Here is a 13,492-nt window from a genome sequence, read left to right as displayed (position 1 = left end):
TGGCATACTGGAACACCCTTATAACTCCCTAGTATATGGTACTGATGTACCCAGGGTATTGGGGTTCCAAGAGATCCCTATGGGCTGCAGCATTTCTTTTGCCACCCATAGGATACTCTGACAATTCTTACACAGGCCTGCCAGTGCAGCCTGAGTGAAATAACGTCCACGTTATTTCACAGCCATTTACCACTGCACATAAGTAACTTATAAGTCACCTATATGTCTAACCTTCACTTGGTGAAGGTTGGGTGCTAAGTTACTTAGTGTGTGGGCACCCTGGCACTAGCCAAGGTGCCCCCACATTGGTCAGGGCAAATTCCCCGGACTTTGTGAGTGCGGGGACACTTTTACACGCGTGCACTATACATAGGTCACTACCTATGTAATGCGTCACAATGGTAACTCCTAACATGGCCATGTAACATGTCTAAGATCATGGAATTGTCACCCCAATGCCATTCTGGCATTGGGGAAACAATTCCATGATCCCCGAGTCTCTAGCACAGACCCGGGTACTGCCAAACTGCCTTTCCCGGGGTTTCACTGCAGCTACTGCTGCTGCCAACCCCTCAGACAGGTTTCTGCCCTCCTGGGGTCCAGCCAGGCTTGGCCCAGGAAGGCAGAACAAAGGACTTCCCCAGAGAGAGGGTGTTACACCCTCTCCCTTTGGAAAAAGGTGACAGGGCTGGGGAGGAGTAGCCTCCCCCAGCCTCTGGGAATGCTTTGATGGGCACAGATGGTGCCCATCTCTGCATAAGCCAGTCTACACCGGTTCAGGGATCCCTCAGCCCTGCTCTGGCACGAAACTGGACAAAGGAAAGGGGAGTGACCACTCCCCTGACCTGCACCTCCCGGGGGAGGTGCCCAGTGCTCCTCCAGTGTGCTCCAGACCTCTGCCATCTTGGAAACAGAGGTGCTGCTGGCACACTGGACTGCTCTGAGTGGCCAGTGCCATCAGGTGACGTCAGAGACTCCTTCTGATAGGCTCTTACCTGTGTTACTAGCCTATCCTCCTTCCTAGGTAGCCAAACCTCCTTTTCTGGCTATTTAGGGTCTCTGCTTTGGGGAATTCTTCAGATACCGAATGCAAGAGCTCACCAGAGTTATTCTGCATCTCTCTCTTCACCTTCTGCCAAAGGATCGACCGCTGACTGCTCAGGACGCCTGCAAAGCCGCAACAAAGTAGCAAAGACGACTACTGCAACCTTGTATCGCTGATACTGCCGCTTTCTCGCCTGTTTCCTGGTGGTGCATGCTCTGGGGGTAGCCTGCCTCCTTTCTGCACCAGGAGCTCTGAAGAAATCTCCCGTGGGTTGACGGAATCTTCCCCCTGCAACCGCAGGCGACAAAAGACTGCATCACCGGTCCTCTGTGTCCCCTCTCAGCACGACAAGCGTGGTCCCTGGAACTCAGCAACTCTGTCCAAGTGACTCCCACAGTCCAGTGACTCTTCAGTCCAAGTTTGGTGGAGGTAAGTCCTTGCTTCCCCACACTAGACTGCACCACGTGATTTGCTGCTGCTCCGGCTCCTGTGCACTCTTCCAGGATTTCCTTCGTGCACAGCCAAGCCTGGGTCCCCGACACTCTAACCTGCAGTGCACAACCTTCTGAGTTGTCCTCCGGCGTCGTAGGACTCCCTTTTGTGACTTCGTGTGGACTTCGGTTCACTCCTCTTCTAAGTGCCTGTTCAGGTACTTCTGCGGGTGCTGGCTGCGTCTGTGAGGGCTCCCTGACCTGCTGGGCGCCCCCTCGGTCTCCTCATCCAAGTGGCGACATCCTGGGCCACAGCAGCATCCAAAAACCCTAACCGCGACCCTTGCAGCTAGCAAGGCTTGTTTGCGGTCTTTCTGCGTGGGAACTCCTCTGCAAGCTTCTTCACGACGTGGGACATCCATCCACCAAAGGGGAAGTTTCTAGCCCTCTTCGTTCTTGCAGAATCCACAGCTTCTACCATCCGGTGGCAGCTCCTTTGCACCCTCAGCTGGCATTTCCTGGGCATCTGCCCACTCTCGACATTGTCGCGACTCTTGGACTTGGTCCCCTTGTTTCATAGGTACTCAGGTCCGGAAATCCACTTTGGTTGCTTTGCTGGTGTTGGTCTTCCTTGCAGAAACCCCCTATCACGACTTCTGTGCTCTCTGGGGGTTATAGGTGCACTTAACACCTACTTTTCAGGGTCTTGGGGTGGGTTATTTTTCTAACCCTCACTGTTTTCTTACAGTCCCAGCGACCCTCTACAAACTCACATAGGTTTGGGGTCCATTCGTGGTTCGCATTCCACTTTTGGAGTATATGGTTTGTTTTGCCCCTTTACCTATGTGCTCCTATTGCAATCTACTGTAACTTTACATTGCTTGCATTACTTCCTTTTGCTATTACTGCATATTTTTGGTATTGTGTACATATATCTTGTGTATATTTGGCATCCTCATACTGAGGGTACTCACTGATACTTTTGGCATATTGTCATAAAAATAAAGTACCTTTATTTTTAGTAACTCTGAGTATTGTGTTTTCTTATGATATTGTGCATATGACACCAGTGGTATAGTAGGAGCTTTGCATGTCTCCTAGTTCAGCCTAAGCAGCTCTGCTATAGCTACCTTCTATCAGCCTAAGCTGGTAGAAACACCTCTTCTACACTAATAAGGCATAACTGGACCTGGTACAGAGTGTAGGTACCCCTTGGTACCCACTACAAGCCAGGCCAGCCTCCTACAATAGCCCTCACCATTGACACACATTGTACTTCTCATTGGCTTTCCAAAGGGTAAAGTGATTGACCTGTCAGGTCGTACTTTCGAGGGTGGTATGGGTTTGAATCTCAAGTGCAGTATGGCTTACAATTCTAACACCTGAGACCTTGTTATGGATAGTGCGGCCTTTACCTGTTTGCACCATGGCGCACCTTTGAATGGGTGCGGAGTGGGCAAATAGGAAAGTCCACCTTGTAACAGAAAATGCCCCAGGGGAGCCGCAAACCTATGCTGCCTGGGGGGCGGGTGGGGGAGGGGTTGCGTGAGGGGGGCAGTGCACTCAAGTGAAATATGGAGCAGCTGCTTCAAAGCTGCTCCCTGTGTCACTGTGCATGCAGCAGCCCACTTGCATGTTCAAAAGGGATGAGAGATTCCTAGGCAGGCATGTATAGTGCAGAGCACAAGTCGGGGATACAAGCTTGGTAGACCGTGTACCCTCACTGCCCACCCTGCCAAGACATTGTGCCCCACTGAAACATGCTGAACTCGTCCCGCTGTAACGTTCATAAACTGGGACCTGGGACAATGGGCCTGCACGTGGTCTGCTTTCGATCTGGGCAGCAAAGTGAAGGTGGCAGCAAGGCGGCTTTGTTGTTTTAAATTCAAGCTGTGCCTTAAACAATGGCTGAATTTAGGGAGCCATTAGCGCTCCTTTATTTTTTTTTTATTTTTTTTTTTTAGGTCAGGTGCACAAGCGCTCTGAGGTGTTGTAATTTATCTGGGCTTCTAGCCTTTAAAGTGTGTGAAACAAGTGTTGGGACTGTTCAAAATACCTCGTTTCAGTATCTCAGAAAGTTCCTCAATCTCTTACGGGGTTTAGATTGATACAACACAGGTGTCCTTCATGGTTGAGGTGGGTTACCTAGTTGGAGTCTAATGTAAATGTGTTGCGATTGAGGGTGATCAAACAGGATTCAAAGGTGTTTCTTCGTTAGATGGATAACACCCATGTTCAGGTGATAACAGAAACATTGCTTTGATGTTTTCTATGAACAAGACTTGTCTTCATGATTTGATACAGTTTAATAACAATCCACCCATTATGACTATTGGCTTTAGAACGTGTTTGCACAAGAAATAATCCAGTCTTTCTGCCTTAATATAGCTTTTCATAATAAAGAGATCTTACTGTGGGATATGACATAACCTTTCCCAGTGAACCAATCAGACCTACAATTTTGAGCTTTGGATTGCCACTTTAAACAAGTCCAATGCATTTGTTGGCCAGAACCTGTACAGTGCAAGCAATATTTTCTTTGCTGGAAGCACACCACCTCAAACTCTGAGCAAGAGAGAGATCAACATGCGGGAAGAGGCAAAGCCTATGTCTGCAGTGCTTCTTAAAGCTCTTTTTACTAATCACGTAAGGTTCACAGACCAATCAAATCCTCCAGAATAGATGTTAGTATCCTCTAGGAAGAGGGAGTCTTGCCGTTTTAATGTTTCTCACCTTAAAGAGTTGCCACAAGTGATAATTTGAAGTCACTGTGCTACTTTAGAATTACCTAACAACATATTTATTTTTTTATATTTAGTCCAACGATCTGTTTATAAAGATCTGGTGTTGCTTTTGCAGAAGGATATTTATCTATCCAACTCGCAGCTGAAGTCTAAGGTAAGTTGCTTTCCTTATTGTAGGATCTAGTTTTTTTAGTTGTTTTTGTTTTTTTAATGATATATATATATCTCAAAAGGGGAAGTAGAACAGGAATAGACCGTTCCAGAACACATGTACATATTCTTGAATCCACCTTGTACCATTACAAGCATCTTTTAAAGATAACGTCTTCAGTTTGAATAAAGTGCGAACCAGAGGGATATCTCTCTATAATACGTTACACAAGAATACTGAGGAGTAGGAAACGTCGCCTTGTATACATGATCTGCAGATAACCTTCATAATTTAAATTAAAAGTTCACCACAAAGGTAGGATCCCCATTATATACTAAGGTGCAGAAGAGCTCTAAAAGTGAGCTTGGCTGTTCTAGTAAATAGTTGGTTGTAAGAGATCATCGTCAAAGTCAGTAAGGTGCATATCACAATAGCATTCTCTCGTTTAAGTGTAAAAAAAGAAAAATCCCAAATCATAATATTGATAACGTGTTGATCGTGCCAGTAAGGTATAGCACATATCCTGGTGCAATGGAGCTCCTGAAATGATCTGACTAATAACTATTTTAAAACATTGTAAGATAACATCAATTACATTAAAGTGTACATTATGGCGATAGAATCTTCTCAGTTAGAATGGCAAAATGATCATCATCATTCCTAAAGTTCCAATTGTGACAATGAAATGTATATTAAAGTGCAGACGTGCATCTAAAGCACATTTAGCTTTGAAACATTTTGCTAAAATTTCTCTGCTCCAAATGGCCACAAATCGAGCGCTGGCCTCTCATGGACTTGGTAAACTCATTTCAAACTATTACTTGAGTAAAATACGTTAATAAAAGTCCAAGGGTTTCCAGATTGCTTAAAACTTATGTGAGCTTTTGGTTCTCTGTGCATATGAATATTCAAACATTCTTAGTCTAATCATTTTGTCATACCACTGTGCAGAAGTTGATACATCCTTTGATTTTCAACCTTGCCAGATTGGACATCTAGTTTATTGTATGAACAGTGTACTGAGAAACACCACCTTGAATTGTCTTTGGTAGCCTGACACTTGATGCAGAAACCATCAGTCACGTAGAAGGGCTGAGTGTTAAACATTAATATTCAGTGTTACTGGCACAAATGGATTGCAATGAGCTTTTACGTTTTAGTCATTTGTGTGTGTCCTGATCTTTGTCTAGTGAAAACATGATTGTCTCTGATCAAAGGCTGAGCTGTTCTTGGGTTATTTTACATAGTAATCGTTGTGGCATAAATTCACCCTGTTTTGGGTTGGTGCTAACGTTTGCTAATACTTCACCCTTAAATTCAAACATGTCATCCCTCCGGTGCATACTGCTCGCAACTCCTTTGAACCAAATATATTTGAGGAACACTGGTGTGCAAGAATGTGTTATTTCATTTCCTAATAAATTGTGTGACAGCAGAGGCCAGAGGTATGGGATGAGAACCCAAATATCCAACCATCCGGGATAATGTTTGGTGCAGCACCAAACATGTCATCCCTGATGGTTTCCTAACTGGCAGCACAGCAAAAGTGGTGCTTACCGGCTACGCGCAGTGTGCTTGAGCATCTCTGGCTGGCCATGGTTCCTCGATGAGTAATTGTATATTATTGAGAATGCTTGTTCATTGTCAGCGAGGCGAGGAAACGCTGGTCACTATCATGGTCCTACTTGATTGATGCACTCATAAGCACTGAACTCCCGCCCACACATGAAATTCCAGAGCACTTCCAGTGATGTCTATATTAAATACAAATGTGTTTTTTAAACATTTTTAGTAAAAATGAATTCTGATGGATACAACTACCTGTGGATTCCTCACTAATTGAATTCTCCCCTTGCGCCAGCATTCGACGGAAATCTTCTTCCTAGCTTCTGCACATCGAGGACGTCACAATTGCCCACGCAACGCCGTCTGACGTCATACAGGCAATAAGAGGTCCTCGCCGACGTCAGTTCCCTTTTTTCCGTGCCATTCTAACAACGGTTATTCTTCGAGGGAGCTACTGTTGCTACTCTGCGTAGTTACAGTGATTGTTACTGTTTCTTTCTTTGAGAAAGAAAGAATGTCTCAAAAAGTCTGGTTTTAAGCCCTGCAATGAGTGCAGAGGCAAAATGTCAGTGACGGACCCACATACAGACTGTTTGTGGTGTCTCAGCTCCGACCATGACTTTGACAAATGTGACTCTTGTCAACAGATGAATCCGACGGTGTTAAAGGAGCGAGAAGCAAAGCTCTTTTTGGCCAAGGCGGACTCTGCCCTAGAGAGGTTTAAGGAGAATAGGGCCACGGCGAAGTCTTTAGGCTTGCAGGCCTCCTCTTCCGTTTCGTCCAGACTCTTTAGAAGATTTAGTAGGTTTGGTCGTGGTTCATCCTCCTCCTTTCGAGGCAGATTTCAGCAACAACCCGCCACTGCTCTCTCCTATAGTTCATACAGGGGGAGGGTCCGAACCAGGGGAGCCGCCCAGCAGCACTCTTCCTCTTCCTCTGGAGGGGTGCAGCATGGGAAGCAGCCTTAGTCTCCCACCAATTCCTTCTCATTCCACTCCTGTAGGGGGGAGGTTATTGAACATTCTCCGCAAGTGGGAGGTTATAACATCAGATTCCTGGGTCACCAGCATTGTGGGGAAAGGCTATGTATGCCCTTCCCTTTCGGGAGTTTCCTCCCCCATCCCGCCCCGCCCTTCCTACTGTTCAGAAGAGCATCTCCTGTTACTAGAACAGGAGGTTCAAGTCCTCCTTTCAAAGGGTGCGGTGGAGTTGGTTCCGGAGCAAGAGAGGGGTCAGGGTTGTTACTCAAGATACTTCCTGATGCCCAAGAAGGATGGTCGTTTGAGGCCAATCCTGGACCTGAGGATCTTGAATTGGTTCCTCAAACAGGAGAAGTTCAAGATGCTGACCCTAGCTCAGGTGCTTTTGGTGCTGAACGATGGAGATTGGATTGTGTCTGTCGACTTGCAGGATCCTTACTTTCATATCCCGATACTCAAGTCACACAGGAAGTATCTCCGGTTTGTGGTGGGGTCGCAGCACTATCAGTTTGCAGTCCTCCCGTTTGGTCTTACTTCAGCACCTCGAGTCTTCACAAAGGTGATGGCGGTGGTTGCGGCAGAGCTCAGAACGAAGGGGATAGCGGTATTTCCTTACCTGGACGACTGGTTGATCAAAGCCAAGTCTCCGGAGCTCGTGCTGCGTCACCTTCAGGCGACAACCCAGTTGTTGTTTGACCTGGGTTTTTCTGTAAATGTGCCCAAATCTCACCTAGAGCCCGCTCAGCACCTCCTGTTCATAGGGGCAGTACTGGATACAACATTGAATCGCGCCTTTCCTCCGCCTCAGCGGATTCAGGACATTCAGGCATTGGTCCCAATGTTTCAAAGTGGAGCGGTCATTCCAGTCCTCAAGGTCCTGCGTCTGCTCTGTCTGTTCGCTTCTTGCATTCTGTTGGACACTCACGCTCGCTGGCACATGAGGGCTCTTCAGTGGTGCCTCCGGAAGCAGTGGTCTCAACACAAAGCGGATCTCGAGGGATCGGTAAAGATCTCCAGGGACGCTGCGGCGGATCTAAGATGGTGGATTGCGGACGGCAATCTTTCTCAAGGAAGACCGGTTTCGCAACCTCCGCCGGTGACCACAGTAATAACGGATGCTTCCACTCTAGGGTGGGGAGCTCATCTGGGGGACCTGGAGGTCATAGGTCATTGGTCTCCAGTGGAACAGATGTTTCATATAAATTTGTTAGAGTTGCGGGCAATACGTCTGGCTCTCAAGGCTTTCCTCCCTTCCCTTCGCGGTCAGTCGGTTCAGGTCCTGACGGACAATATACCGCGATGTGGTATATAAACAAACAGGGAGGAGTAGGGTCGTACCTTCTCTGCAGAGAAGCTCTGCGGCTATGGTCCTGGGCAAGGGACCATCGGATTTGCTTGGTAGCAAACCATCTGGCCGGAGTCTTGAACATGCGTGCGGACAGTCTCAGTCGGCATTTCTCAACCAATCACGAGTGGGGTCTCCATCCAGATCTAGTCCGACAGATCTTCCAGATGTGGGGAATCCCTCGGATAGATCTTTTTGCCGCTCGGGAGAACTCGCACTGCCCGTTGTTCTGTAGCCTTCAGTATCCGGTGCAAGGAACGTTGGGGGATGCGTTTCAGATGTCCTGGTGCGACCAGTTGCTCTATGCGTTTCCCCCCTATACCTTTGATTCCTCGAGTTTTGAGGAAGATTCTGATCTTCTCCAACTCTCTCTGTGTGACGTCCCCCCCCCCCCCCCCCCCCCCCCCCCCGCTCGTCTCCTTCACAGGGCAGACCTTCTCTCGCAATCGCAGGGGCAGGTTTTACACCCCCACCTCCAGAGCCTGCACCTTCATGCCTGGAGATTGAACGGGGCAACCTGAGTTCCTTTTCTCTCCCACCTGAAGTAGTGGATGTTATTTTATCGGCCAGACGACACTCCACTAAATCTATCTACGCTAGCAGGTGGGCTAAATTTGTGCGTTGGTGTGGAGAAAGAAAAATTGATCCCTTACATGCCCACTTATCAGATGTCTTGTCTTTTGCTTTGCCCCTGGCACAGAGGGGTTGTGCAGTGGCTACAGTCAAGGGATATTTGTCGGCCCTGTCAGCCTTTCTATGTCTTCCAGACCAACCTTCTTTATTTAAATCTCCTTTAGTGCTAAGATTTTTAAAAGGTCTCATTAATAAATTTCCTCCCACTCCATTTATTATGCCTCAGTGGGATTTAAATCTTGTCTTAACATTTCTTATGGGCTCGCCTTTTGAGCCAATGCATTCTTGTCCTTTTAAGGTTATTGGTTTTAAAGACTGTTTTCCTTGTTGCAATTATTTCAGCAAGAAGAGTGAGTGAGCTGCAGGCTCTGTCTGTTAAACCCCCGTACACGTCTTTTTATGGGGATAAGGTGGTGTTGAGGACCAAGGCTGCTTTCTTGCCGAAGTTTGTTTTACCCTTTCATATGGCCCAGACTATTACCCTTTCCTCTTTTTATCCTCCACCTCATCCTTCGAAAGAGGAAGAAAGACTGCATCGTTTAGACCCGAGAAGAGTGCTGAGCTTCTATGTGGACAGAACAAAGGAGTTTAGGTTGGAGGATCAACTCTTCATCGGGTACGTGGGAAAGAGGAGAGGAAGGGCAGTCCACAAGAGAACACTCTCCAGGTGGGTCATTCTTTGCATTAAGCTGTGTTATTCTCTGGCAGAGAAAGAACCCCCTGATGGAATAAGAGCTCATTCCACCAGAGCTAAGTCGACCTCTACGGCCTTGGCTAGGGGTGTTCCTGTGGTTGACATCTGCAAGGCCACAACTTGGTCATCCCTCCATACTTTTGCGAAGCGTTACTGCTTGGATTCGGAGGTTAGGAGGGATGGCCATTTTGCACGGTCAGTGCTGCAGGATTTCTTGGTTTGACCATTCAGGCACCCTCCACAGAGTGCGGTACTGCTTTGGGACTCTATTCAATTAGTGAGGAATCCACAGGTAGTTGTATCCATCAGAAGAACGAGTTACTTACCTTCGGTAACGACTTTTCTGGTGGATACATTAGCTACCTGTGGATTCCTCAGGGTCCCTCCCGCCTCCCCGTTGCCTGTCTGGTCTTACCAAGCTATCCTTGGGAGTGCTCCTCTTGGTATTTTGAGGGCCTTCACAAATAATGTATATATGTATGTATTTATGTTTAAAAAAAAAAAATGACATTTTGGAATGATGTTTTTATCCTTTATGTTATAAAATGTTATATGATTATTTGTTTCAATGGCCTATTCGTCTCAGAGACACGTAACAAATTTTGGTACTCACGTCGGCGAGGACCACTTATTGCCTGTCAGACGGCGTTGCGTGGGCAATTGTGACGTCCTCGTCGACGTGCGGAAGCTAGGAAGAAGATTTCCGTTGAATGCTGGCGCAAGGGGAGAGTGCAGTTAGTGAGGAATCCACAGGTAGCTAATGTATCCACCAAAAAAGTCGTTACCGAAGGTAAGTAACTCGTTCATTCATAACAGCCTATTAAAAACTACATCTGCCATTTTTCAAGTACTTACTGTAAAGGAATAATGTTTTTTTTTTTTTTTACAAGACATACACAGTCACTTAAAGACATAGGTGACATGAATAGCATTTTCACTAATCGTTTTTTTTTAAGGAAGCGTGAGAAAAAATGGGAACAGTAGTAGCCTTTATAGGCTAAAGCTTCTTAACCCTGGGAGAAAATGGTACGCCTCCTTTAAGGCACAGAGCACCTCTAGCATCATGTTCGGCATTTTTAAAAAAAATATATAACTAAGATGATTGATCTACGGTCCCCATATGACTCGTTAGCTTTGCCTCTTCTCTGAGGAGGAGAGAAGATTGTTTAGGATTATTCTGTAGATTCCACTGGAGTAGAATTAGGAATTCAGATAAATTATTAAACTCCTGAACCACTCCACGCCTCCCAGAAATACCGCAACAGGATCTCATAAAATTAATGGATAAGTATAAGCAGCCCTGGATTAATCCTAGGACTCGAAGGGCGCTTCCCAGCCCCCCACCCCCAAATTTAAAACCGAGGGAAGATACCTTAAACTGTGCCGTAATGAACACTCACTAAATGTTTCAAGAGGTAGCCTGTGTTTGGTAGTCCTCCAGTTCATAGCTGATGAAGTTGCAGGTTCATAAACTGGACTGCACACAGGGTCGTAGCTTGAAGGGGTGGGGGGGGGCTTATGGGGTGTTACACCCCCCTAAAAAAATTATTTTCTTATTAATAGTTGGGTACAGGTGCTTTTAGCTGGGTATTGAGATGCCAGTCGGTTTTCAGCAGGAATTCAAATTAGTGGAAAGATAGAGATCGCTATCTTTTTCTAATGCAGCGTCTGAATCTCCCTACCTTCATTCCCATTAAATGTGGTCTGTGAGGCAAACCTTGTATTGCATCTCTTAAATTGCACCTCTCTTCCAAACAGTGTACCCGACTGGGACCAGCCTACTGACCTCCAGGCTGCAGAGGAAATTTGGGAGTTCTTCAAAATCATTTAAAAAGTATTGGGGGCTAAACACATACTTTGTTTTATGTGATTTCTGTATGTAAATGGAGGGTAAGCAATATATTTCAGTCCCAACACAGGTCACAATTCAAAAAATAAAACATGCGCAAACAGGCAGCCAAACTCAGTAAATGAGGGAATTGTGTGGGTGGTGCTGACTTTGAGGTCCTATAGGTGCCACTCCAAACTCTGCATTTGCTGTCATCCTCTGGTCTTAAAAGGAGTGGGCCCAGAGTACCCCGGGGCATTTCAACTCTGCAGCTGTGAGAAAATGCTTCTTTTGGGCATGGTTAGCCCACCACTTTTTGCATGGTATATGATGTAGTCTCAAAGTTATTAGTGTGCAGGGCCCCTGCTAACCAGGTTCTCTGGGCCAGATCTCTTTCCAAAACTGCTATGCATTGGCACAGTTGGCAACACCTTTAGCAGCCACTAACAGTCCTTAGTAAATGGTATTTGGGTACCCAGGGCATGGGGTACTAAGGGTAGGCCCCTGCGGGCAGCAGCAATCTAGGGCAATGCATCCAGATGCACCCAGTACTGCTATCGCAGGCTGAGTGACCTGTTGTAGAACTAAAAGACAAACTCAGCATGACACACTGCCTGTGTGCCCTGTCCACCCTTCACTGCATGCAATATAAAGAAGTCACCCCTCTGGCAGGCCTTCCAGCCCTTGGGCAGGGTGCACTGTACTGTATGTGAGGGCATAGCTGCATGAGCAATATGCCCCCCACTGTGTCCTTGCCAAATCTGGGACATAGTGAGTGAACAGCCATTTTAAATGTGTGTGCTTTACCCTGGTCAACACGAGTTTCACAGCTAGATGATTGCCACTCTGAACACTGAGTTGTTTGGTATCAAACAACTCAAAATAGTAAATCCAAACTGGTACCAGCATTGGAGGTATTCTAAAAAGTACCCAGGGGTCATCTTAGAAGTCCCCCCCCCCCCCCCCCCTCCGCAAAAGCTCACTACCCTGGCATGGTTGCTGGCCGGTCCCAATCTCCAGACACAAATCTGAATCCCTGGGTGAGAGCTCCTGCTCTCAGGTATTCAGAACAAAGTCCTTCTTGGGTGGAGGTGCTAACACCCCCAATGCCAGGAATGGGCACTGCCCTTTTAGCGAGCTTCAAAGGGCTCACCGCCCTTGAAACTCGGCCTGCTGCTAGCAGCAGATGGCCGCCCCTGTTGCAACCCCCACTTTCTGCAGAAGCAACGGGGGTAAAACCAAATAAACAGGAGGAGTGGTCTCACCTAGGTTGCACCACCCCAATGTGTTGCATGCAAGGCGACCTCTCCATTTAATTTTCTTCCATCTTGGATGGAAGGAAAAATGCCAGTCAGGTGTTGGAAAGTGACCCCTGCCCACCGGAAGTAATCACTTAGTGTAGCCACCCTTAGGTAGAAGGCCCATTGGTCACTACCAGGTTGCCCCTAAAACACCCACTAAATACAGTATTCAGTAAGCATTCCTAGTCCAAGAAATCAGATTCCAAGGACACAGGAAGACCAACAACAAAGAAGACCCAAGGCACAACAACTGAAGACCTGCTGCACAAATAAAAGGCGCCAAACTCTGCCTGCTGCAACCAGGACTCTACAATCGCTGCTGAGGGATTGCTTGGATACTGATGGACTCTAAAGATCCCCAGAGGACCTCCCCTCTTCACAAATCACCAAAGATCTCCCTCCAGAATGAAGGCATCACTCTTCAGCCCCAAAGAACCGCGCACAAAAAGTCTGTTTGTTAATCTTCAAAAATTAATATCTCAAAGTACTTAAACGATCTTGGTCTTAAAATTTTCATAAAAAGCTGATTTATTTTTTTATAAATTGGTCCTGAGTTAATCATTTGAGTGTGTGCTGATTTATTGATACTGTCAGTACAACAAATGCTTTGCACTTTTCCAAGATTAGCCTAACTTCTCGACAAAGCTACCACAAAAATTAGAGCATTAGGTGGTCTAGTTTTTACCTCAGTAAACCAACGAGTGGTTGCTTGGTCCCCTTGCACAGTGTGCCTAGTTTCTGATGGCAACAACTGAGTGTGGATTCATCACCTAA

At 46.6% G+C, this 13,492-nt stretch overlaps 1 protein-coding gene across 1 annotated transcript in view; it reads left to right on the top strand.

Moving 5' to 3' along the window:
* The window catches only part of LOC138289887 (PC-esterase domain-containing protein 1A-like), a 181,660-nt gene that overhangs the window by 48,013 nt on the left and 120,155 nt on the right, over positions 1-13,492 (top strand). The window contains exon 3 of the mRNA XM_069230207.1: positions 4,295-4,374. Coding sequence (XP_069086308.1) covers positions 4,295-4,374 — 80 coding nt within the window. The remainder of the gene's footprint in view (positions 1-4,294; positions 4,375-13,492) is intronic.

Source organism: Pleurodeles waltl, chromosome 1_1 (genome assembly GCF_031143425.1).
Source record: "Pleurodeles waltl isolate 20211129_DDA chromosome 1_1, aPleWal1.hap1.20221129, whole genome shotgun sequence".
Lineage (NCBI taxonomy): Eukaryota > Metazoa > Chordata > Amphibia > Caudata > Salamandridae > Pleurodeles > Pleurodeles waltl.
Note: the sequence above shows the minus strand (reverse complement) of the source record. Positions and strands in the feature narration are given on the sequence as shown.